The sequence below is a fragment of the Corvus moneduloides genome, chromosome 1 (assembly GCF_009650955.1).
Source record: "Corvus moneduloides isolate bCorMon1 chromosome 1, bCorMon1.pri, whole genome shotgun sequence".
Lineage (NCBI taxonomy): Eukaryota > Metazoa > Chordata > Aves > Passeriformes > Corvidae > Corvus > Corvus moneduloides.
In genome coordinates this window covers 128,082,977-128,108,558 of record NC_045476.1, presented here as the reverse complement: position 1 = coordinate 128,108,558, position 25,582 = coordinate 128,082,977, and the positions used below count along the sequence as shown (strand labels likewise).

The 25,582-nt window shown below is 44.2% G+C and overlaps 1 protein-coding gene and 7 non-coding genes across 8 annotated transcripts in view; 5 read left to right on the top strand and 3 right to left on the bottom strand.

The window, feature by feature from the left end:
• Window positions 1-483: 483 nt before the first annotated feature.
• On the bottom strand, window positions 484-574 carry TRNAY-GUA. Its single transcript is given in 2 exon segments — window positions 484-519; window positions 538-574. It is a non-coding gene; the product is annotated as a tRNA-Tyr (tRNA).
• Window positions 575-728: 154 nt separating this feature from the next.
• On the top strand, window positions 729-801 carry TRNAR-ACG. Its single transcript has one exon. It is a non-coding gene; the product is annotated as a tRNA-Arg (tRNA).
• A 1,592-nt stretch (window positions 802-2,393) lies between these two features.
• Window positions 2,394-2,466, bottom strand: TRNAR-ACG. The gene has a single exon. It is a non-coding gene; the product is annotated as a tRNA-Arg (tRNA).
• A 227-nt stretch (window positions 2,467-2,693) lies between these two features.
• On the top strand, window positions 2,694-2,785 carry TRNAY-GUA. The gene is given in 2 exon segments: window positions 2,694-2,730; window positions 2,750-2,785. It is a non-coding gene; the product is annotated as a tRNA-Tyr (tRNA).
• A 3,626-nt stretch (window positions 2,786-6,411) lies between these two features.
• DNAJC5B (DnaJ heat shock protein family (Hsp40) member C5 beta) overlaps window positions 6,412-25,582 on the bottom strand; it is a 41,184-nt gene continuing 22,013 nt past the window's right edge. The window contains exons 2-4 of the mRNA XM_032126683.1: window positions 17,166-17,379; window positions 12,756-12,930; window positions 6,412-7,188 (exon numbers count right to left, since the gene is read on the bottom strand). Coding sequence (XP_031982574.1) covers window positions 7,094-7,188; window positions 12,756-12,930; window positions 17,166-17,379 — 484 coding nt within the window. The 3' untranslated portion in view covers window positions 6,412-7,093. The remainder of the gene's footprint in view (window positions 7,189-12,755; window positions 12,931-17,165; window positions 17,380-25,582) is intronic.
• Window positions 22,474-22,546, top strand: TRNAA-AGC. Its single transcript has one exon. It is a non-coding gene; the product is annotated as a tRNA-Ala (tRNA).
• Window positions 23,227-23,315, top strand: TRNAY-GUA. Its single transcript is given in 2 exon segments — window positions 23,227-23,263; window positions 23,280-23,315. It is a non-coding gene; the product is annotated as a tRNA-Tyr (tRNA).
• TRNAA-AGC lies at window positions 23,647-23,719 on the top strand. The gene has a single exon. It is a non-coding gene; the product is annotated as a tRNA-Ala (tRNA).

The window sequence follows — 25,582 nt, the reverse complement described above, 5'->3', positions numbered from 1 at the left end:
ATTGGAACAGGCTGCCCAGGGAGGTCATGGAATCTCCCTCTCTGGAGACATTCAAAACACCTGGATGCATTCCTGTGGAACCTGCTCTAGGTGACTCGACCTCAGCAGAGGGGTCTCCAGAGGTCCCGTCCAATCCTAGCAATTCCGTGATTATGATAATATATAGTTATTAAATCTCATTAAATAATAATTAATTATAGTTTTATTAAAGGTAATAACCAATAGTATTATGGAAAACAACAAAGCATTCCAAAAGCATTGCTGCAACACGGATTTCAGTGTTTACTGCAGGGCAGCCACCTCTTTGAGTTATTTTCTTTTTTTTGTTTCCCCCGAGGAAAAAAAAAAAAAAGAAAAAGAAAAAAATAAAAGTGAATTGCTTGTGTACCACACGTGTTTGAAACGGCTCTAGGAGCGTAGTCTTGAGAGGGAGCGAAGCCGCACTCGGGTCCCTCACCCAGCAGCCAGAAAAATTTTAGCGTCTCCTTCGAGCCGGAATCGAACCAGCGACCTAAGGATTCCCGCGGGGCGCGGCCTCTACAGTCCTCCGCTCTACCAGCTGAGCTATCGAAGGGACCTGCCCGCTGCCCCCAGCGGCCGCACAAGCCACCACCCCGCCCCGCGCGCGGCTCTGCGCATGCTCCTGGCAGCGTCGGCCCTTGCGGCGGGGCGAGCGGCGGGAAAAGGGCTCGGCGATTGGGCGGCGACCGTGGCGGGGTCTTCGTGTGGGGCCAGTGGCGCAATGGATAACGCGTCTGACTACGGATCAGAAGATTGTAGGTTCGACTCCTGCCTGGCTCGTTCGCTTTTTTTAGCGCAGCCCCGCATCGCGGAGCAAAAGCAGCGCCCTTCCCAACAGCATGCACACATCGCTTCCGAGTGTTAGTAGCACTCCTCAGCTACCGCAGTTATTTATTCATAACGCCATGAGCCACCTTTTTTTGGGAAAATTGAATCCACAGACTGCTGTGTCCAGTTCCGCGGGCCTCCACACAGGAAAGACATGGAACTTTTGCAGCGAGTCCAGAGGAGGGACACAAAGTGCTCAGAGGTAGGAGCACTCTCTTGTGAAGTCAGGCTGAGAGAACGTGGGTTGTTCGGCCTAGAGACGGCTCCAGGGAGACCTCAGAGCACTTTCCAGTACCTAAAGGAGTTCCAAGAGAGCTGGAGACGGACTTTTTACAAGGGCACGAAGTAACAGGACAAAGGGTAATGGCTTTAAACTGAAAGAGGGTGGCCTCAGGCTGGATATAAGGAAGAAATTTTTTACAGTGGGGTTCATGAAACCCCATGTTCATGAAGTGGTTGCCCAGAGAGGTGGTGAATGCCCCCTCCCTGAAAACATCCAGGGTCTGGGGCTCTGAGCAACCTGATTGAGTTGAAGATATCCAGTGTCCCTGCTCATTGCAGGAGGGTTGGAAGTAGACGACCTTTAAAGGTCCCTTCCAACCCAAACCATTCTGTGATTTGATAATTGGCTACTCTGAAGCTGTGGCACGCTCTCAAATCTAATCATTGGGAATGCCTTCCTCGCCTCTCCTGCTTGCAAGCTCTTCTTTATACACTGCATAGCCTTTATGTACATGAAAAATGTTTGGGTTTTGTCGCAAAATCACATGCTTTTCATGCAACTGCACAACAAGGATGTTCTCACAGTTCTCAAGACTAAGGGATAATTAGAATGTAAACAACATTCCTAATCACAGCAGCGTTGCTTGCTGCCTTCAGAGACCTCCCGGTTGTTTTCTTTAATGTCGTCTGTGAGAGTAACCATAGTGTGTGTCAGGCCAATGTGGAGTACACTGCTCCTCTCCTAGGGCCAGGAGGTTTTGCCCCCGTGTAATGCAATGGTGTGTTAATCGGGTTAATTTGGGAAAAAAATCGAAAAATTTAAGCCTACAGTGGTGTTTTGCTTTGGGAAACACAACACTTCCAGGCAGACAAACGGGGTTAAATCACAGAATCACAGAATTTTAAGGGGTTGGAAGGGACCTTACAGATCATCTGGTCCTAACCCCCCGTCATGGATAGGGACACCTCCCACTAGGAGGTGCTCGCCTTGATCAGGCCTTGCTCAAGGCCTGCTGCAGCCTGACCTTGAACACTGTCAGGACTGGGACCCCCACAACCTCCCTGGAAAACCTGTTGCAGTGTCTCACCAGCCTCACAGCAAAGAATTTCTTCCGAATCTCTAACCTAAATTTCCTATCTCATTTTGTACCTGTTACTCCTTGTCTTGTCACTACAGTTCCCGACGAAGTCAGGATGATGAGACCAGATGGAAGAGAGAAGAGAAAAAACACGAGGAAAGAAGCCACGAGGTGAGATCAGATGGAAAACCATCCCCCCAACGCGTGACCCGGGCCGAGAACGGAAAACAGGAAAAACACACACGAGCCAGGCAGGAGTCGAACCTACAATCTTCTGATCCGTAGTCAGACGCGTTATCCATTGCGCCACTGGCCCCGCATGGGCACAGCCTCCCTCCGCTCTCCTCTATAGCCGAAAACGAGGGCGCCGCTCGCCCCGCACGGCCCGGGCCCCGTCCCGCCCCGCCGGCAGGGGGCGCTCCCGGCGTTCCCGCCCCGCCCCGCGACCGGCGCTAAGGCCCGCTCGAAGGGGGTGCGTGCTGCGCATGCGCGAGGCGAGCCGGGTACGGTCTTGCTGCGTGGCGGCGGCGTGAGTGGCAGGTCCCTTCGATAGCTCAGCTGGTAGAGCGGAGGACTGTAGCGGTCAACGCCTCGCGGGAATCCTTAGGTCGCTGGTTCGATTCCGGCTCGAAGGAGACGCTGAAATTTTTCTCCCCCTCGTATGCAAACTGCTCTTAACAATTTCTCTTCAACCTTTTGCAGATACAGTTGCTTTTCTCGCAGAGTTCTCGCCGCTTCGCAAACCGAGACTGTGTGCTGTGTCTCGCTGGCTCTCAGGAGCGGCTGTTAGTGCGGCAGCAGGGAATGCTGTGCCTAATGCAGGACTGCCAACACCTTCTGAATTTCTAAAGGAAAACAATATGCCTGTTCATACTCCAGCGTGCCACAAACCCTCACAAAGCAAGTCAGTGCAGGAGGATACCTGCTGAGATCCCTTTGTCTCATTGCAGTTAATTAGGATTTTGAAATTCTGAGGGTCATTTTTCCAGGTCTCCTCTCCTCTCTCCCAAATGTCTAGACATTGCTTTTACAGGATAAGGCTTTATCTATACATACTGCCACAAAAGGAATACATTTTCCTATCCAACCAACTGAAGTGGTCAAGTCCAGGCTGGACAGGGCGCATCCCTGCCCATGGCCGGGGCTTGGAACTCAATGGTATTTAAGGTCCCTTCCTACCCAACTCATTCTAAGATTAGCATGTACTGACTGTCTCCCTTAGTGGAAAATTGCATGTCTTCACCAGTGTCTATCTACCATAGGTGTCGGCTACCATGCAGTTGTCCCATCTTACTGCCTTCCCAACCCTGGGATGGGTGAAACTGGCACAAAGGACTGAGTCCTCTTGAATAAAACTCTGTACCCATTCATCTCTCAAAGTGAAAGGAGAAGCCAGACCAGATGTCTCAGGATGTCTGCTGTTGTCCTCAGCAGCATCATGGTTCCACTCTCTGCACACACCTTTTGCTGGGGGAAATTGTTCCATATATATGTGATTCCAGTAAAACCACCGCGTTACATCACTTCATCACACTGATGATTTTTTTTACAAGCATTTAAAGGACTTGCAATGTGCGGCTATGGCTCTGGCTGCTTTGCATGGGCAGGCACACCTGCTGCAATCCAAGAGCCAGTTCCTCTTTGGGGAAACCCTGAGTTGCCATTTTACACTTGCCAGGGTGCAAAGCCGTAACTTTGGACAGCTGTCTCAACAGCTTCTCTAGCTGTTACTGGAATGAAGTTGTTGATAGTGTGGCAAGGTAAAGGGAGTGCTACAGTTCATACATACAACCTTTATTAGTCAGAGTGGTTGACAGCCAAGGTAGATTGGAATACATGGTAGTTTACATATAAATAAATGTAGCAAAACAGAGAAAAAACCTGTGAATCTGTACATTTTGAGAAGATTTCTGGGTGTGCAATTGAACTGTACGCAAAACTAGATCATGTTAGCATACGTTCATGCTAGGAACTTTTCTGAAAAGCAAACAAAGGAGTAAAATCACATTGAAGAGCTAAGTCCTGAAATCCTTGTTCATCCTTTCTCCCCATGTCCTCAGAATACCTGATCTTCACATCAGTGAGAGACACAAATGCTCTGGTACTCTAAAAACTAAGTTTCCCATTTGAAATTAAACCATGAGTTCAGACACTCAGATGTTTGAGTCCTGGACAACCCCCTCAGAGGCTTGGTCCCTTGTTTGTTCTGAGGTTTTTTGCTGAGATAATGTGTTGTGGCTCTTCTGTATCAAACCCTGTGTCTGTAAAAGCGATTTGCAAACATGAAGCAGCTTGTCCGTCTTTGCTTCACAGTGTGAGATCGAGTCATAAATCTTTCCCAAGAAAAAGCTCTCATTTAGAAAGTGTAAGTAAGAATCACATGACTTGTGGTACATCTCAAGCCCATGGAGATAATTTCCTTGATTTTGGTGAACTTTGGCTCTGGCCCTCTACACCCCTCAGAGGTGTTGCATGTGAAAAAATTCCCCAGTTGCTTTTGCTAATATGGGATTTAATTTTTCCTTCCTGGCTTTAGGCCTGCTCTGTAGCTGTTGTTGAAATCAAGGGTGCAATTCCTAGTGACTTCCGTGGGAACAGGAGGATGGATTTCACATGGGAAAGGATTCCATGTATAACATGTAGCTTTACACCAGACTTTTCTCCCAGTGCCTCTTTCAGCTCCCTGATGGAAATAGTCACTAGGTAACATTTGGACATTTTCACACTAAATTTCTCTACCAGACAGTGAAACTTAGGAAGTCACTTCACCTGCAGATTTATTATGTAGTATGTGCTCTCCCTACTCCTTCATTTGGGGATAACATCCTATGCCAGAGGGAACACCTTGAAAAGGGGAATAGGGAAGAAAGCCAAAAGGGGAGTGTGTGTGCTGGTGTCCTCAGCACATACCCACTCTCTGTGCTCTGCCCATGTCACAGCACCCCAGTGCTGCCTGACCCATCCCCCCGGTGGGAAGATGTGAGGCTACCACTCAGCTACCACTGGAAAGACGTGCCTCTGGGGCCATGTCTCCTCAGTGGCAGGATGGTGTCACCAATCCCCTCTCCTGGGACCACGAGGTTGGATGGGCACATCCTCACTGGGCAGGCAGAATGGCAGTCTGGAGTTATGTACATAGGAGTGGTTTCCAAAATCATTGCAACTGGGGACAAAGAGGAGCCCGTGGGTAGGAGAGAAGCGAGTGCCTGTGCCCAGCTCCGGCCATGCCAGAATCTTCCCTCTTTTCTGAAGCGGAAAGCCAGGGTGATTTCTGACTGCAAATGTGAGTCACTGTCCCCAGTGCCTGCACCCAGACAACAGATGTATAACCTGAACAGGAAGTAATGGTCTTTAAAATATCCTTGTGTTATGGGACTTTTAAAGAAACATTGCAAATAGTATGTCTTGACTTTGGAGTTACAGCTGGTTCTAGAAAACACATTCTTTTCCCATATATTTAGCTGCCACTGAATGACATTTGATGTCAAAGGTGAGAATAGAAGGAAGGTAATAATGTTTCACAACGGCGGGATCCAATTTTAAGTAAGGGAGTAACACTTTTGGCTAGTTATACATTCACCAGTCAGTATAGTTTAGTGGAACATTGTGACCCCCTTTAGACCACAGCATGCCAAAATAGCAAATACACAGAACTGACAATGATGTAAAATGATCAATAAGGAGAAATTCAGCTGCCTCAGGCTTAAACAACCATGTCAAATCAGTGAAGTGCTAAGTTTAAGATCTAAGAGGTATTCCTTTAGCTCTTACAACTTAGTGGCCTAAGCTCTTCATGCTTCCTTTAGCCATACCCATATGTATCTCCACTGATTTGTACAGTGGTACACCTGAACATACACCTCATTCCTACCTCTTTATTTAAAATCATGCCATGTGCTCTTAAAGCCCCCGTGCCTGGCACAGAGGGGAGGATTCAGTCTTACCCCAATGAGCTGGTGAGGAGGACGGTCACTCCTTTGCTGCTTGCCTTCCCTGCCAAGTCCTTGCTGCTCCCACAGCCCCAGTGCCTGTGCTGGTGTGATGGCTCCCAGCCCAGTGCCAGAAGGCCAGTAGGGCTAGAAGCCAAGGGCATGGTGGAATAAGCCAGCTGGCAGAAAGCTGTTGGCTGGGTACCAAAAGGAGGAGCTTTGCCACAGGCCTGTGGGAAGAGGAGAGAGGCTCTGGCACAGCCCAGAATCAGATTTCCACTCCCCATGGCCTTTGCCCACTGTCTCGTGGGCAGCAGCTTTGGTTTGCAGCTTTTGCAGGGGAAGACACAGAGACTATGTGTACTTCTGGATCGGGCTCCTGGCTTTGGAGTGACCTGCACTGTAACAACCATCAGAAAAATCTCCTAGCACTTTGTCTTGGCTCAGGATTTATAATTTATAATTTATAATTTGTAATTGCCAGAGCTGGGTCCCAGCAAGCCACTAGCTGCCCTCCAAAGAGCACTTCTTCTCTGGGAAGGAGAGCTTCAGCTATCTTGCCACCAACTTTCTCCCTGAGACCTGCTAAAGAGTACTTCTGGGGCTCCCTCACAGGAATGTTTCACATCCAGCAAAATTGCTGCTGTTCTTGGGGTAGGGAGAGGCAGAACCAGTGTGTCCATAAAGGGACTCAAGACTGTGTCTGGGAGGTGAAACTACAGCTGAGGGCAGGGAGGAGACCAACTATACCAAAGGGAATATTATTAGAGAGAAAGACAATTTGAAGCCGTGAGAGACCAGCATGCTCTGTACAGGCCATAGGTATTTCCATACGCAGTGCAGGTATCAACCTATTGGAGGTAGCATAGAGGGAGATTCTGCCTTGGTAGGAAATTGCTCTCAGGTTACTCTTGATTAGCTTAAAGACAGCTATGGACACAGGCTGCAGAACTCATCACATGCTTTTTCTCACAGTGAGACTCAGTGAGAAGCACCAACAGTCGCTCGCCTGCTCTAGGACTCCGTGAGATAGCTCCGATGGCTGTCCCCAATCAGTTGTGTCTTCTCAGTTACGTTAGTTGGCTGAAGCATTATAGGAGTTTCTCCATCTAAATCGGAGAGGATGACAAAAATTACTGTAAGAACCCTTCGCTTGCTACCAAAGTCAGATTTCTTGTTAGCACCACAACATTTCTTTCGCTGGTTCTGGTTGCAACTTAATCTGGTTTCACAGACAGCTGTGTGAGTACCAACAAGGTGGCACTGCCCACACGAAGTCTACAAATGCTCTTACTCCTTGTTTTCATATAATGGCAGATTTCTGGGTGGCTATTGCTGCTGCTGTTAAGCTGAACATTTGTTGTGCCTGGTGCTTTGCAGATCTTGCAGGCTAAAGGTTCCTGCCTGTTCTAATAGCAAGTGCTTGTTCCTACAAATGGCTGAATATAATGAACACTGTTGTGAGTCAGCAAGCACTAACCTTCAGGGTGTTTGTGAGAATGGGACAGAAATGAGTCTTGAAAAAAGCAGAGTTAACAGTAAAGAAAGAGGAGAGTTAAAAGGAAAAAATGCATGAGCAGTAATAGTAATACGCTTGAGAGGAGAGAAATCACATATATCCTGAAAGCCAGCTAGTTAAATAAAAATGTTAAATTAAACTTGACGTCCTATGTAATGTATATGCAACAGGATTCTAGGAATTACTATTTTAATGAATTTGGAAGTACCAAAACTTCATATTATCACTATATAAATCCTTACTGCTGTGTGCTTTCTCACTCCATGCGATTTTGTGTTTGCTTTTCCAATATAGCTATAAAAAATGCATTTGTTGTAGAGTGGAGGAAAGTAGAAGTGAAGTCTTTACAGAGTTCCTTGATGGCTACTGTGTTCCATCTGATAAAGAACAATGTTTGGTTGCCCTTCTCCTGGGCCTGTTTCCAACCCTCAAGTTTTTTGGACAGAGGGAAGTACTCAAGTCTCAGAAATTGACTTTTACAGATTCAGCCATCTTAGCAAAGTGTTTCATATGAAAATTCTGGACTATGTCTGTCTTGATACTACCACAGCCTTCACAGTAATTGAATACAAATTTTTACTTTTTTTGCCAAGTGACCAAATGTTCAGGAAAAAAATCTCATCTGACATTTCCTCCTGTTTACGTGACAGTTGATGGGATGAATCATGGGCAAAAGATGTAATGTACAGGAGTAACTTAACCCAGAGCAGCAATCTAATTGCATGCCATACGGCTTCCACTCAATGGGGGTAGAACAACTTTTACTCTGTCAAGGTGAAAAGCGAGAATGATTAAATGCCAAGCAACTTCTCTGTATGGGCAATTCCATATTTAGACACAAGGTCAAAGACAGACGTGTTTCATAACTTCTAAAAGTATATGAGTAATTAATGCTTGGAGCTCAGCTCAGGCTCATATTAGTTTGGCAGTTCCAATCCATTTTTAAGTTGCTGTGTGTTTTCTAGATTTCTGAGCAGCATTCTCTCCCACCCACTGCTGCCTCCAAGTTGTTCATTTGCTGGAAGATTGTTGATGGAGGGCAGAGATTAGCAGTTCTTTTTGCTGTGATACCCAGGTGTGCAATAGGAGAACAGGACCCACTGCAAATCTGTCGCATTGCCTCCAGCTGATCTGCAGACAGCTCTTAGCTGGCACCCTCACCAAACATTTTGCTGCTTGCACCCTTCTAAGATTTATGATAGGGCTTTTTAGCAGAACAAGGACCCATGGCATAATAAACTGTACAAATATAGTCTGCTAATGGCAAGCTGCAGAATGGAGGTGAGGTAGAATTCACAGTTTAAACTGCTTTCTATAGATAGCTCCTGCTCACTGTTCGCCTACATTTGTATCATATGGAGTGTGGAGGAGACAATGAAGTGACAAAAACTTATTGCTTCTGAGTTGGGAAAGTATTTTGCTAGTCAGGTTCTTTTATTCTTTTTTTTTCTCTCCCAGAATTCACTTTCTGTAAAATAAAAGTTGGTCTAGAAATGCCTTGCTTTGTTCTTACGATGATAACCGAACAGGAGGGAGCAGACCTGCCAAACTGCTTTGAGTGCATCATTACAGCCTGAGGTACAAAGGCAATCCAAATTCCAATGCCACCTCCTCCGGGAACACAAAAGTTAACAAAAATTTTGCCATCAGCTTCAGTGGAAGCAAAATCTGTCAACCTGCCCCATGTGTGTGGGAAAGTGATGAAGTGTTGCACGTGTCTGTGCTGCAGACAAGCGAGTGATACTTCCCTCTGCCAGTGTATTTTGACAGGTTACCCATAACATCATGGCACAATACCACAGATTACCTTATTTAGCACCTTTCTAATGTCACACTTGATCTGGAACACTAAAAAATGTCATGTTTAAAATGTAATAACTTATTATTCAATATGTTTAAATAATTAAACACAACGTTTAATTCTTAGTCTTCTGCTCTGCGTTAGGTCAGAGCCTTCTGGTACAAATCAATAGTTGTGAGGAGAAATCCTTGTGAGCTAAGTATGTGCCAGGGCTTGCAAACCCCTAATTCCCTTTAGTTCTTATGGTCATGTTACCCCTGGAAGTACATGCTGTAAAACAATGCTGTCAAGGGAGACATGGAACTAGCTGAGCACTAGAACTAGTCAAATTTATTTGACTAAAACCTTCTAGAGGAATATAAATTCCCCTAGAAATTCTCTCTTTCTAGAGAAATAGCATTTCAACAGACTTGCAGCCTTTGGCATAATTGTGTTGGTTTCAGTGACAACTAACTTTGCTCTTACATTTTAGGGAATGGATCACTGAATCTTTGGCCTCACACCTCTTTCTTTTTCACTAATAATTATGTTTAATGGTACATTAGTTTGAGGAATGAAATTGACTGTGTAAAACCTTAATTTTGTTAATGAGAAATGTGAGGAACTGAAAAATTACTATGGTTGTGTCAGTTTGATAGTTGAAGTCTAAATCTGAACTCTTTTGAGCAGCCAGCACCAGGCAACTCCCACTGAGCACAGCTGCTTAAGGACTCACTCTCAGAGGCTTTTAGCATCAGGAATTGTGATGCTTTATTGATGTTGCGTTCCTCAGAAAAGTGGCCTTAGCATGAAAATCTACATTTTGACCTCACCAAAAAGTTCTGGTTAGCAATAATGTAGATGCTGGGGATAGCAGGAAGCAAAGAAATTAATTACTGTCTAGAATGCTCAGTCTGTGTACAGAGGGCATGGAAAGAATTTGGATCCTAATAGAATCTCCTCTTCCAAAATGAAATCTGCTGCACAAGTGATTACAGTTTGTTTCTGAATTACATACAGGAGCATTTCTATTATTTACCTAAAGGAAGGCATGAGTATTAATTTCTATGGCCCAACATTAAAAAATGCACAATCTTTGCTATTCTAAAAGTCAGCTGTGTCTTTCTGGCCAGCATGCCTGAAGTTGGGGTGACAAGGGAAGAAGGAAGGGAGGAAGCTCACTTTGATCTGGTTGTCACTCTTTTTTTTATTTTTTTCCTAACTGCATTGTCTGTTTTCCTTTCAGCTGCAGAAAAGATGCTCATGTCACCCTTTGTTATAAAGCTTTTATTTTTATTTCTTATACATTGCTCTCTTTTAAAATAAAGTGAATTCTGCTTTACTGAGGCTTGCTGGTTTTGATTAGAAGGAAAATGTAACAAGACTGAAGAGGAGAGTAGGAAAGGTATAAAGATCTAGTTTTCTTCAGACCCTACCTATATCACTAATATTGTTTTCCAAATACTTAAAACATGAAATTCCACATTATGTTAATTTTTCAGATTGGTACTTTGCTAAACATTTTAAATTTTTTTTAAAAATTGGTCTCAGTGGGACTCGGTGGGAGTAAAGGTATGTCAAGGGGGCCTAAACTTAAAGAATACCAATACCTTCTGGTACCTGTGCCAGAAGAAGGGAGCAATTATTTTTCTGCGACTGGGGAATTTTGTGCTGGATTTTAAGGGAGAACTAAAATTTAAAATAAGCCAAATTAAAAATAAAAAAACCAAATCAGGCAGGTATTAAGCATTCTGATTCTTCCAAGTTCCATCCGTCTACTTCAGACTTGGCTTTGGTATCATAGACTCATGAAGAGTAAGACCCATTTTAGATTTGCACTTTTCAGGTGCATAATGTGATAGAATTTTTTAGATTTGTCTCAAATAAGGCATTGTGGTTATAAAGTTTTCACTAATAGTTTTTATTGCCTTTGCAGATACTGATAAGTATGATCAATTTTTAAGCTGTGTTTACCTTGATATGCCTCTAGGCAAAATCAATTTAAAAACACCACCAACACGTTGGCATAACAGTTATAAAAATAGCATTTGTTTCAACTGCTACAAGTGTTTTGTTACATATTTATGGAAGGGTAAATTTGTGTGAAAAGTTGGTGGGGAAAAATTTCTTACTGCTAAAGGAACATGACATTTGCAATCTGGCAGTGCTATTTTAAGCATAATAAACATAAGAATATAACAATATAAGATCTTCCATAACAATGGAAGAGAAAAAGAGTGACTGACTTCTTGGGTCCTTCCTCATAAAAACCATAATCTTAATCATAGTTTATATAAATTTGCAACTGAAAAGTGTCCTCAGTCTTTCCCTGGTACCTTGGGTTCTTATTGCTGGAGCAAGGGTCATTGCATCTCTCACCCTGTACATATTGATCCAGTTTGAGATGTTTCTACTTCCCCTGCATATGAACGCAAAACCTTCGAGCAGATTAGGACAGAGTTCTTTGTTCAAAGCATGTATCCCACACTAGTGCCAAATGAGGAAATCACCACCATCCTCCCTTGGCATAGCCAAAACCTGAATGTGCAGCTGGGGGAATGCAGCAAAGCCAAAGAAAGAGGGTGACCTGCTGCGAAGGTCATTGTGCTGCCACAGGCCCATGTTCCTGGCTCCTAAGTTCCCTGTTCCTCTTGTCCCTAAGTTAGCACTTGGCCTACTTCACCATGAAGCGCACCAGGGAATTAAATGGGCCAGGAACTTCACACATTTTTGAGAGTATTAGTTTACACCTGGATTTTATCCAAGGCCTGGTTAAGGTAGCAGTATTGCTACTGCCAGTGCAGAAGAGAGTGAGCAGCTTGAGGGATGGATGGGAGAGGGACAGGACCATGGTAGCTCCCATGAGAGCTTACCCTCTTGGGTTACTGCACAACCTTACTGTTAGAAATTCTCGTCTTTTCTTGAAGCCTTTTCTTGAATGGATACAATATCTACCACAAGCAGGGATAAATTTTACAGAGGTCAAGTGTGAATGACAGCTTATTCGGGCAAATCAGACATGACAAGCACCGGTCCAGTAGAGCCTAATGTATGAGTACAGGATCTAGGAAATGAAGGAACATGGACATGGGGCTACAGGGTGAACATTGCCCCTTAAAATAAGCCCTAAGGCTTTTAGTGTTCAAGTGTCTCATAAGTGATTCAGGAGATATTTAGTTGTAAGCGCCATAAGTTTGGTTTTGCATTTCTACATAACTTGAGAAGTTCACTGGGCCGTGGTCTTAGCTAGGGTGAATTGGCATATCTCCACTGAAATCTGGAAGCAGCCTCAGCATTGTGAGCAGAACATCTGGACTACAGGCTTTAAAGATTGTTTTGAACAGCTTTGCCACACGGTAAGCCCCTACAATACACACCTCTTTCCATGTCGTTCTTAATTTGCTCTTCCAAATCTTCTGGAGACACACAAAACTCCTGCTGCTCCCCCTCGGGTGCCTTCGGTTTACACTTCCCACAGCAGCAGTTGAAGCAGCAGCAGAGGCAGCAGCAGAGGTAGCAGCCCGTCAGCAAACCACACACTGCAAACAGGCCCTGGGTTAAACACAGCGGGACGAAAATCCTGTCAGCAGTGACCTTCCTCAAACTTGTGGCTGTCTCTTACAGCTGAAGGAAGATTGTCAGAGGAACTCTGGTTCCTAAGTGCTTGCCACTCAGAGGAGTCCACCTGCTGTACCAGTGCCTGAACAAGGGCCAGATCTTCCAAAACCCTCCTCACCCACAAGCTCCTATTTGTCACTAAGGACCACATCCACAAAGAAGACACCAACCAACAGGCCCCCACATGCTCAACATATTAAAGTCTGTTGTTTGGCTGATGGCCCTCAGAAAAACCCTCCAGGCAGTATGCAAAACCCCACCCACCTTAAAATGACTCATTTCCATCTTTAAATGACTCATTTGCCCAAGATCATTTTTGCAAACACTTATTTACTGGCAAACTCTTGTCAATAACAAAGCTGGGAGAAGAAGAAGCAGACCCAGCTGCATTCCACATAACTTTGGGTACTGAACTAAGGCATCCAGTTTAGGACTGTAGTCCCTGTGGACTCCCCACACAGTCAAAGAGAAGTTAAAAGCCCTTCCAGAGGGAGATTCAGCCATAAAAGTATTTGAATTGCATAATGTGGGTGTCTCTCTCTCTCCCCATTAGCCTGTGCAGGACCACACAGGTGACATCTCCTAAATTATAGTCCTTGGACTAGAGTTTCTTCATGTGGGGACTCAGGTAGCAAGAAGTTCCCACCTTTGCTTACTCTTGTCCTCATGGCATAAAGCATAGAGGCTTCAGGAGAGCCAACACAGTTGCCTAGGGCCAAGACCAGAGATCTCAGTCAGAGTCAAGAGCCAGAAAATTTAAATTTACAGAGCTTTCTTCCCTCAGACTAAGTCAGTGCCTGGGTTCACAGCACAGCTTCACAGACGTTCAAGTGTGTGCTGCATCACAGCAATGGGACCTGTTGGAGGGGAGAAATTAGGCTGGCATTGCCAGTCTGTGCTCCATGGGGAAATGCAGCAACCTGCCTCCTGACCCAAAGTAGTTCCAGGACTACATGGAAATGTTTGTGACACAGAAGAAAGCTCCATGGACATGTCTTCATGGACGTAGTGGTATAAGAGCAAAGGAAAGCCAGTGACATTCCTGGAAAGCACATCAAAGCTGATATGTAGAAATAAATGGAAAAAGGGTAGATTTAGATTAGATATTATGAACAAATTCTTCATTGTGATGGTGGTGAGGCACTGAAACAGGTTGTCCTGAGAACTTGTGGGTGCCCCATCGCTGGAGGTGTTCAAGACCAGGTTGAATCAATCTCTGATAGAGTGGGAGGTCTCACTGCACATGGCAGGAGGGTTGGAACTGGATGATCTTTAAGGTCTCTTCCAAACCAAACCATTCTATGATTCTCTGAATGTGTAGGTAAAAGCAGCACAGCTTTGTGACCACCAGGTACATACGGATTGGAGGTACAGCCAGGCTTTAGCATTATAGTTATACAGTCTGCCCTTTACTAACTATTTGTTATATTCATAAGACAACATGCTGCTGAGGAAGAAAGTAAGCACAAATGTCAGGATATTGTCAAACTTAGACAATGGAGCTATGCAAATAATATTATTATGTATGCATGTCTGAGCTAACGTTAGTGGGGGCAGACTGGAGCATCTCTGAAGGTAATAAGACTATTTATATACCTAATATTAATATAAGATTGTATCCAGAGTGAGCAAGGTGGTTTTAAATGAAAAGAAGGACTCTGACTTTTTGTCTTAAAATGGTTTCTTTCTAACAGACACACAAAACGGTGCCATAATCCCTAAAGTAAGTTATCTGACTGCTTATCATTTATGCCATAATGGAGAATAAATCACTGCAACATACAGAATGAAAAAAAAGACAGAATAAAAGTATATAGAGGGGAAAACACATTGAGTTTATTCATGATACCTTTAATGTTTCAACATTTCCTGTGCTTATATTATGATAGCTGGTAAATCAAAAATCCGTTTGTTGATATCATCAATAAACTGTCTTCATGGTAGAGGTTGAATTGGTTTTTTGCTAAAACAGTTAAACAAACAACCTCTATGCCTGCCAGTGGAGAAGCAGTTTGAGTTCCCATTACCCATGTCTCTATGTTCTCAGTTTAATATGCCTGCTGAAAAGTCTGGCACTCTGAAAAAGAACAGTAATTTTCATTTTGCATTTCTCCTTTCGTTTGAGTTTCCTTACTGCTAATGATAAAACTCCTGGCAACTGTCAGATTTCCTCAATATGAATGTGCTGGGAAGAGGAATGTTTGCAGTCAATGAGGAAGATAATAAGCGAAGGTTGTGGTCCCTACTCTCCTCCACCAGAATGGAGGAAATCAGGAGTCCAGAGGTCATCTGTAGGTGATTCCTCAGACTCAAATAGTATTATGATGACCAATACAAAAATTTCAAACTGACCCCACATTCATGCATGAATTAAAAAGAAATGAGAAATAGTGAGCTCAGCTTGCAAAAGAACCCCACTTGGTGGCCTCTTTATACTTTCGAGGTGGCAAGATTGTGGGTTGCGGGAGAGATAGAGAGACCACCTGTGATAATCCTCAAATTAGTCTCTATATACATGTTTTGGATTTTTTTACAAAATTCTTGAAAACTAGGAAGCAATGATTACTTTGCTCTCAGCATAGTTTGTCTCACCTCTGGGATACAGCTTGCTTGAAGCAATCCTCACATTTGTCCTTTAGTTGTTAGGGACATACTAGCTTCTTTCTGTACTCCCCACTGCTCTCTTTATAAGTCAAAGCCACAGTTGTTATTTCTGTACCTGATTTTGTGACCCTAGAGGATTTTATACTACATAAAATCTCCATTAAAGATCACCAAGTAAAAGAAAAATAAAAGCTAAAAAAAAAAAAGAAATAGTGAAGAAAATCTTTTTTGTCAAAACTGTTAAAAGAGTCAACACTGTTGGCCTCCCAGTGCTAAGGCCACCTAACTGTGGCAAAGAGGCAGAAGGAGAGGGTGGACAGCAAAGACAAGGGGGAATGATCCATCAGGAGATGACAGCAGCTTTGGTGGAGTGTCTGGCCTGCAGCAGGAGTCAGCTACAGCAGCTGCAAGCAGGCAGCTTCCAACCAGCCTCTGAGGGGCAGCAGCTTTGCAAGTTTAATTTAAACACCAGTACTTTATTCATTGGTTTCATGCACTGTTCTGCATTTGAGGAGCTTCTGCCTCATCCTGTTTCAGAAGACAAATTATGGTTTCTCAGACCCCCAAAGTACCCAAGTGACTTCCCAGCTTAAAAGGGGAATGTGGGGCAATGCAGCACGGGCCTGTTCCTTGCTGAACAGAGAAATCTGTGTTCCACAGTTCTCAGATAAAAACTGTCATGGAGTGCTTGCTTCAAACAGTACAGATCATCTTCCTGTGTATTCCAGCACGGTCCAGCAGAGTGCTTTCCTGTGCTTCTGTGGCTGGAAACAGGTGGGGACTGCATGGATTTTGCACATTTGTGATTCTGTTTGTTGCATATCTGTAGCATTTCTGTATTTGCAGAAACACTGGAATTTGATATATGCAAACATCAGAGGACGCCAATGTGATAAGGGAACAAATGAACCCAACTCCTTCCTTCATGACTAGAACAGCCCATTTTGTGTTTTTCCTTGAGCAATATGCAGGGTTTTGATGTATGATTCTCCTCCTTTCCTACTCTCTTCCTCCATTCCACTCTTCTAAGCTTTTCTTCAAGCTCCTTTCTCTCACTCCATCACCAGCGCACATATATAATGCCATAATCACAGTGTTATGTATTATTATTGCTTACTTATGTTGTGGGCTATATATAGCAAAAAGGACAGCTAAATTTATATGGTAATAATTTATTAATTGGTTGTCACATAAAATGGGACTTCTTGTTTTTGAATAATGAGTCATTTTTATTTAGTCATTACAGAAAAGAAAGTCAAAATTAACCTGGAGCACTAGATTCAAATCTAATTAATGTCTGAAAGTGTTACAAAACATGTATTATGACTATATACCAGGTTAAAAAAAAGAGAAAACTTTCTATATTAGTGCTAGTCTGAACTTACGTTACATTCTGCCACTGTCAATTTTCCAGATAATATTGTTTTATTAAGTTTTTAGTTTAGAGTCAGATCTTACTATTTCTCAAGCCTGTGGAGAGATCATGTTTTTCAGGGGGTTCCTTGTGAATGTAATTGTCAGCATGCATTGTAACATTTGATTTCCAAAAGAAAGTAACAGCTTACCTTTGCCCACCAGCTTGAGAGCATGAAGTAGGTGTTAACATTTTCCTCACCGAACTGTTCTGCCACATAGAGCCCTAATGATCCATACTTGTCATATATGTTTCGCTTGGACAGATCAGTCAGGGTTGCATGAGCATTGTTGATCTCTTTAAATTTTTCTGCGGCCTCTGGATTGTCTGGATTCTTGTCAGGATGATATTTCAGAGCCAATTTTCTTAAACATGAGACACAAACAAAAAAAACCAGAGGGAAGATAAGTCATCTGTATGTGTGCATGTATACAGACACTTAACATTACAAAAAATATTTTCATAGAGTTATAATAATTCTGAACTGTATGTTCAGCCTTCTTTTTTCCAGCTCTGATGTACTCAGTGGAAGAAAAGTGACACAAAGGAACCAAAGATAAAAGTTTTGGTGAAAGAGGTGTGCCTATTACACTGAGAATGAACTTTGTGTATTGATACCTAGTCAGCTACTGTGTTAAAGCAGACAGTGATATATGATGAAAGCACAGATTGTAACATGATAATAAATCACAGGCATTTGTTGCATTATGATTGCCAGCTCATTTGCATCATTTAGCAGGTTTTAGCAAAGATAAAGATTTTTTAAAGGTTGTTTAGAAACATGATGATCACAGTGCTTATGCAGGCAACATTATATTCTTTATAGCAAAGGAAATTCTGTGTTCAATTGCCTATCAATAGTAGCTATATTAAAATGTTGTAAACAGTGTCTGTGTTTGCAGAAGCCCAGACAGTGATGATTGAGAACACAGTTAGGAGTTGCAGTAGAAGGGAAGCATCTTTTTGAAGCACAAGGTGGGAAAGCATAATGAGTTAATCATAGCTTTTCAGTCCCTGTCTTTGGGCCTCATTCCCCACTGCTGCACTTCTGAGACAATCCTCAAAGAAGTGAAAGGGGATTGTCATAGGATCATAGAATGGTGTCACGGGTTCGGTTTGTAACCGGGCAGAAACACCAATTTAGTGTAGTGGTTTGGTCCAAAATACTCATTACTGTTTATCTTCTGTGAGATAAGAATTAGGAGAAATGCAAAGCAGGCACCAAACTTGAAAGAATATAAAGAAGTTTATTAACAGACCTAAAAGAGGAAAAAAAAAATTATACCACCTTCAGAACTCTCCTCCTCCCCCCACCTTCCTCCCTTCTCCCACTGACAATGTGAAAAGACAACCCTTAAGATGTTCAGTCTGTTTACCACTTCCATAATAACCTTGTTCAGACCATATAGAAAGAGAAGTCTCTTCTTGCTCATGCTATGAAATCATTATCACAACGAGACAGCCGCCCACTTCCAAATATTGTTCAGTCCATTTAGGAAGAGGAGTCTCTCTGCCTGCGTGTGAGTCCTTTCCCCCGACTTGCAGCTTTTCCCGCAACTGCTTTCGAGGGTCCACTCTTGAAGTTTTTTGGGGTACAATTTTAAGGTTGAGCCGTTCAGAAACAAAAACAGAGGCCCTTCTCCTTCCCTGGGAGCAAAGGGTCTTCATCATCTTCATCTTTAGGACTATCTCTGGGAGCATCTCTAGGAACTGAAGTTTTCTCCTTTCCCATTTGGAGCAAAAGTCCTCATCTGGTTCATCTCTACGGACTGAGGTTTTCTCCTTTCCCGTTTGGAGCAAAAGTCCTCATCTGGTTCATCTCCCCCTGTCCAAACTTCTCATGAAATTACAGCTGCATCAGCATCTGCCTATCTCAGCGCAGGTGCTTCTGCTCACGAGTTGAACACTCCACCCCCCATATCTTCATGAAATTACAACAGGATACTCTGATATATCATAGCTTCACAAAAGAATTTCAGCTTTAAGCATCTCCTCTCTCTCTTCCTTCAGGTTTTCAGCTCTTCACAGCAATAAAAAGGGTTAATCTCACCTCGGCCTTGCAGCTTTGCAGCTGGAATGTTGAATTTTTCTTATCGAAGTGGAGAGGGGGGAGAGCCGAGCCGCTCCGGCTGCCCACGGCAAGGCAGTGGGGGGGGGGGTTCCATGGCTGGAACAGGTCCATCGACCCAGGATGGCCGTGGCCGGGCCCGGCCTGGCCCAAGCAGGGCCTGGCCGGGCCCGCTGGCCCCCACACGGGGCCTGCAGCCACCTGTCCCAGCGCCGGAAACGAGAGAGAGCTTGGAGGGGGAGTTTGCCTATTCTTAAATGTGGATCACAGAGGTGATCACAACTTTAAGTGGCTTAGAGAATTGTCCATATTCAAACTGGCCAGCTGATAGGTTCTATCAGTTCCCAGAGGAAGCTGTAAGCACCCCTTAGCAAGGACGTCCCTTCCGGGACTATGCTTGCTAACCTATGACAAATGGTTATTTTCATAGGATCATGGAATGGTTAGGGTTGGAAGGAACCTTAAATCTAGGTCTGGCCCCCTCACCACGGGAACAGACAACTTTCACTAGACCAGTTTGCTCAAAGCCCCATTTAGCTTGTCCTTGAAGACTTCCAGGGATGGGGCATCCACAACTTTCCTGAGCAAGCTGTTTCAGTGCCTCGTGACCCTCACAGTAAAGAATATCTTCCTAACATCTAACCTAAACATAGTCCTTTTTAGTTTAAAGTCATTGCCCCTTGTCCTATCACTACATGTGCTAATAAAAAGTCCCTTTCCAGTGCTCTTACATGACTGCTTTAGGTACTAGAAGATGCTCTAAGGTCTCCCTGGAGCCTTCTCTTGCCAGGCCAAAGAACCCCAGCTCTCTCAGCCTGTTTTCATAGGAGAGGTGGTCCATGTCTCTGATCACCCTCGTATCCCTCCTCTGGTCTTGCTCCAGCAGGTCCATGTCCTTCTTATCTTGAGGTGCCCAGAGCCAATGCAGTAATCCCTGTGTGGTAGTGAGAGTGGAGTAGTGTCAATCAGTTTGGGCTGCTTATGCCGGTGGAAGCCTTTACTAGGACAGGGTTTGACACTGCCTTTCCCCCTGACTGTACTCAGGGCTATGGCATTTGAGGACAGGTACAGCTTGAAAAGTGCAGTGTGTGACTCTTGGTTCACAGCACAGGGAAGCACAGCATCAAGAAGAAAGGGTTTACGTCCAACTATGTTGAAGCACTGGTAGTGTGAGCTCACACACACTTGCAAAACAAGCATAGAAGTACACCTTTTCAAAAATCACCACTCCCTGTGAGGAACTTGCAACGTCTCCAGGACATTTATTTAATGACTAGTGCTGACCTCTAGTGGCATCAAAAGTGGTGTAGTAGTGTATGCAGCTGATTCAATCACAACCAAGCTATGTTCCATTCTGTAAATATTCTCTCCAAATATTTTGAGAGCTAGCCATAACTGCTATGACCAAAAATAGTATTTGTGGTGCGAAGGCAGTGTGTCTACACTTCTTCTAACAAATTTAACCTCAGAGTAGAGTCCTACTTGATTTCCTTATGAAGTCCCCAGTATAGGTTACTCCTCCAGCAAAAAGTAACTGCTTTGTTCCTGATGACAGTTCCTGCCTGGAAGATATTCTGCCAATATCAAGACTGATATGAGTCTGGGAACAGCTTCTGCCAACGATCTCTTCAATTCTGTTGAACTCAAGTCACAGAATCGTAGGTCATAAATAACTCCTTAAATATATGTCCAATGGCATGAATAAGTGTCATATTTAATATACTGTGCATATTGCACCTTAAACACAAAGTTTTGGTCATGTTTAACATGTGCCCTAAACACAATATAACATTAAATATGAGAACTGGAAAAACAAGATACGTCTTGCATGACTAATGACATTATGTGCCATCCAAGTATTTAAGTAAATTCTGCTATCTATCCCTTTTCTTATCTGAAAACAAACCCCAACAATTAGGAAAAAAAAAAGAAAAGAAAAGAAAGGGAGAAGTACTACTGTCAAAAACCCACGTGTGTTTGCAGGCATCGGACAATCAATCTCCAGCCTTTTTTTCTTTTCCCAGAGACCCGAAGACTTCTTCTGTCTGACCCACATCCCAAACAATCTCATAAAAAATAAGAATTTGAACAGACTGTAATTTTGAAAAGACGGAACATATTAGTTACACTCTTACTTCACCTAGTATTGTTTTAGACTACTAACAGGATTACTTTCAACAATTAACAAAAGATAATCTATGTTCTTATTTTGATTTTGGGACAACTGTTCTCTCTAAAAAGAGTACATTACCAAAACAGCTCTCTGCACACTGAGATGACATACACTAATTGGAGATGATTCAGCAATTGGAAAGAGATCTAGTTATTAGCAGTGCAATTCATATGAGTGCGACAAAGGACTCTGTTAGGTCCAACCCAAGAAAAAATTAAAGTAAGGACAAAAACTATGTGATATAACACAAAGTACCAGCTGTATGGAAGCTTCCTTGTAGGTCCTGGAAAAGAGACATTTCCAGTTATGTAATAACCAGGGTTCATTATGAGCAAAAGGAAGAAGACAAAAAAGTAGAGAGTAAAATGAACAAAGGAGCTTGTTGGCTACTTCCTATGCCAAAACCATGGGTTTATGTCCATTCAAATTTTTCTCATGGTGAATGGCCTTCTCCTTCACCACTTTAGGATCACTGTCCACTGCAGCCGTCCACAGCAGCAAGCAAGTTTGGGAGAGAAAAGTGACATCAAACAGAGAAACAGCTATCCCACAAGATGGATAAGTGTGCCTTAGATGGATAAGGCATTCATGGAAACGAAGTCAGTGAAATAAGCTCAAGATATCTGTCAGTGGGAGGCTTAGGCTGAAAATTGAGATCAGGCCAGACTCTGATACAGGGTGGGTCTGATGAGGGTGCTTTTGGATTAAATTAGCAATATTTTGGAGGCAGGAAAATATGTTCTATAGTGTGAAATATGATAACACTATGAAGTGCCAGAGGATCTCAGCAACATGTCCTCATGCTTCCTTCAATAGCTCAGCTGGTAGAGTGGAGGACTGTAGGCTCCCTTGCATGGCCATCCTTAGGTCACTAGTTCAACTCCGGCTCGAAGGAGTGCTCTTTTGGCTCTGGCCCACACCCTGCACTGGCACTGCTGCCTTTTGGTCATGCCCAGGAGGCTTCCCTTCAAAGGGCTGTCCAGCCATGAGCTCTTGCTTGACATTGGGAAGTTGACCAGACAAGGTATTTTTGGGTGAACCCTTGGGCAGGGCATGGTGGTTCTGAGCTCTGGAGTTGTCAGGGGTCACCTCCAACAGGAAGGTGAGCGAGTGTGAGAGTGAAGATCTTTGTGGGGCCTCAGGCTTTGTGTGCAGGGCATCCTGGGGCAGGGCTGGGTGCCTGGGAGGGGAGAGGACCTCAGGCAGAGGCTGCAGGGTGGGGAATTAGCTCAAGTGGTAGAGCGCTCGCTTAGCATGTGAGAGGCAGCGGGATCGATGCCCGCATTCTCCAATGCTTTTCATTTCCCTTGCCTGGACACAGGGCTCTTTGTCAGGGATCCATCTATTCTCTGCAGGCTGTGGGAAGATTTATGGTGTGCCCTGCATTTGCAGAGGAGAATGACATCCAGGGCTGTATCAAGAGTACCATGGGCAGTTTGACAGAAGAATTGATCTTCTCCCTCTTTGACAGTTCTCAAGTACCAAGCCAAGTACAGAAAAGGACATCAGTGGAATAGAGCAACTTCAGTGGAATCTCAAGGAATTCTCTTTAAGGATGGGCTGAGGAGAGTGGTGCTTTCAGTTTGCAGAAAGAGAGGTTCAGACGACTTACACATGACATTCCAGCACTCTGTTACAGAACAGAGGAATAGCTGTCATTTTGTTTTGTCTTATGCTTGAGAAGAGAGCAAAAGACACCACAGTGAAAGTGAATCAAGGGAAAATGCAGCAGGATATGGATAAACTCTGTGTGGACATGAAGAGAGTCCATCTGTAAAAGGTGACATCCAAGGAGCTTATGGAGCCTTTCTGTGGTTTGCATGACTGATGGGTTGAACAAGGTGCTGTGATGTTGGAGCTGAGGCTGTTTGAAGCAGGATGTGGCAATAGAGGCATGATGGTGCCCTGTGGCTTGGGAAAAGTGCTGTCTGAGTGTGTGCTGGGCGAGGTCCTGGGCATGTCCCCACGCTTCCTTCGATAGCTCAGCTGGTAGAGCGGAGGACTGTAGGCTCCCTTGCATGGCCATCCTTAGGTCGCTGGTTCAACTCCGGCTCGAAGGAGTGCTCTTTTGGCTCTGGCCCACACCCTGTGGCATCACTGCCTTTTTTTGGTCCTGCCCAGGCGATTCCCCATAATGAGTTGCCCAATCATGAGCTCTTGCCTAAGTTGTGGGAGATAACCAGCCAAGGCATTTTTAGGTGAACCCTTGGGCATGGGAAGGTGATTCTGACCACTTGGCTTGTCTGCAGTCACCTCCAGCAGGAATGTGAGTGGATGAGTTGGTGGTATGAGAGTGAGGCCATTGGGCAGCCCAGGCTTTGGGTGCAGGGCATCCTGGGGCAGGGCTGGGTGCCTGGGAGGGGAGAGGACCTCAGGCAGAGGCTGCAGGGTGGGGAATTAGCTCAAGTGGTAGAGCGCTCGCTTAGCATGTGAGAGGCAGCGGGATCGATGCCCGCATTCTCCAATGCTTTTCATTGCCCCTTGCTTGGACACAGGGCCCTTTGTCAGGGGTCCCTCTGCCCATCAGTGTTATTAGGAGCTATTTGTAGCTGGCTGCACCGATAACTACAGCAACTGGGGCTGTACCAGGAGCAGCAAGGGCTGTAGACTGGGGTATTTGAATCTTCCTGTTTACTTGGAATTAGACCAATATCCTTGCCCAGCTTTACGCCTCCTGAAGTGAAGTTCTCTATTATTGAGAAGAGCAAAATATCAAACTAATTTTTAAGTACAGTAAAAGAATGACTCTGGAACGCCCAAGCAGTGAGAGTCACCCTGCTAAGATCACAGAACGGATCCTCCTGGGAGATATGTCTAGACATGTGAAGACAGACAGGTGTTTAGAGACAGCCAACATGGCTTCACCAAGCGCAAATCATGACTGACCAATCTAGTGGTCTTCTACAATAGACTGATTGCATCAGTGGACAAGGAATGAGCTATGGATGTCATCTACCTAGACTTTGCTAAAGCCTTTGACATCATCCAAGACAACATCCTTGTCACTAAGTTGGAGACACAGGGTTTTCATGGATGGACTGTTCAATGAATAAGGAATGGATTGGATGGCCACATCCAAAGAACTGTAGTCACCAGCTCAATATTCAAGTGGAACACAGTATTAAGTGGTGTCCCTCAAGGGTCAGTATTGGGACTAATATTATTTAATATCTTCATCAATGATGCCATAGCAAGTGGGATTGAGTGCACCCTCAGCAAGTTTACAGATGACACAGGGTGCGGTGCAATTATATGCCTGAGGGAAGATATTCCATCCAGAGGGACCTCAAAAAAGCTCAAGGGGTGGGTCCATGTGAACTTCATTAAGCTAAACAAGCCCAAGTGCAAGGTCCTGCACCTGGGTCAGGGCAATCACTGGTATCAGTACATGCTGAGGGATGAATGGATTGAGAGCAAATGTGTGAAGAAGACTTCAAGGTGCTGGTGGGTGAAAAACTTGACATAAGCTGGTAGTGTACCTTTGTAGCCCAGAAAGTCAACCATATGCTGGACTACATCAGAAGTAGTGAGGCCAGCAGGTGGAGGGAGGTTATTCTGTCCCTCTATCACACTCTTGTGAGACCACACCTGGAGTGCTGTGTCCAGCCATGGGTTCCCCAGCATAAGAAAGACATGGTTAGAACTGGTCCAGAATAGGGACACAGAACTGACTAGGGGATGAAACACCTTTCCTGTTAAGACAGACTGAGAGAGTAGGACTGTTTAGCCTGGAGAAGAGAAGGCTCCAGGGAGACCTAACAGCAACCTTGCAATTCATAAAGAAGGCTTGTAAGAAGGACAAAAACACTTTAGCAGGCCTTATAGTGAGAGAACAAGCAGAAATGTTTTTTTTTTAAAAAGGTAGATTTAGATTATGTAAAAAGAAATTCTTTATGATGATGGTGGTGAGGCACTGGAATAGGTGGCCCAGAGAACTTGAAGATACCCCAACACTGCAAAAGTTCATGTCTGGTTGGATGGGCCTTTAAGCTATCTGATCAAGTGAAAGAGGCTCTTGCCCACAGCAGAAAAGATGGACAACATGATGTTTAAAGATCCTTTTCAACCCAAAACATTCTATTGTAATATACGAAAGACAGATGGTCACAAACTGCAGTCTTTGGGTGAGATAAGCAGAAGCTTTCAAATGCCTGTCATGACGTTATTGATTCAACTGTTAGGCCTTTTAGTGTTGTGATGGGAAGAGGAACGAGACACAGTGGGCCACAACTGAAGCAGGACAGATTCCATTTTTTCCCTCCTCAGGTCAGACAGGCAGGAGAAGAAGGGTGTCCTGGAGAGCTGTGCAGTCTCCATGCTGGGAGGT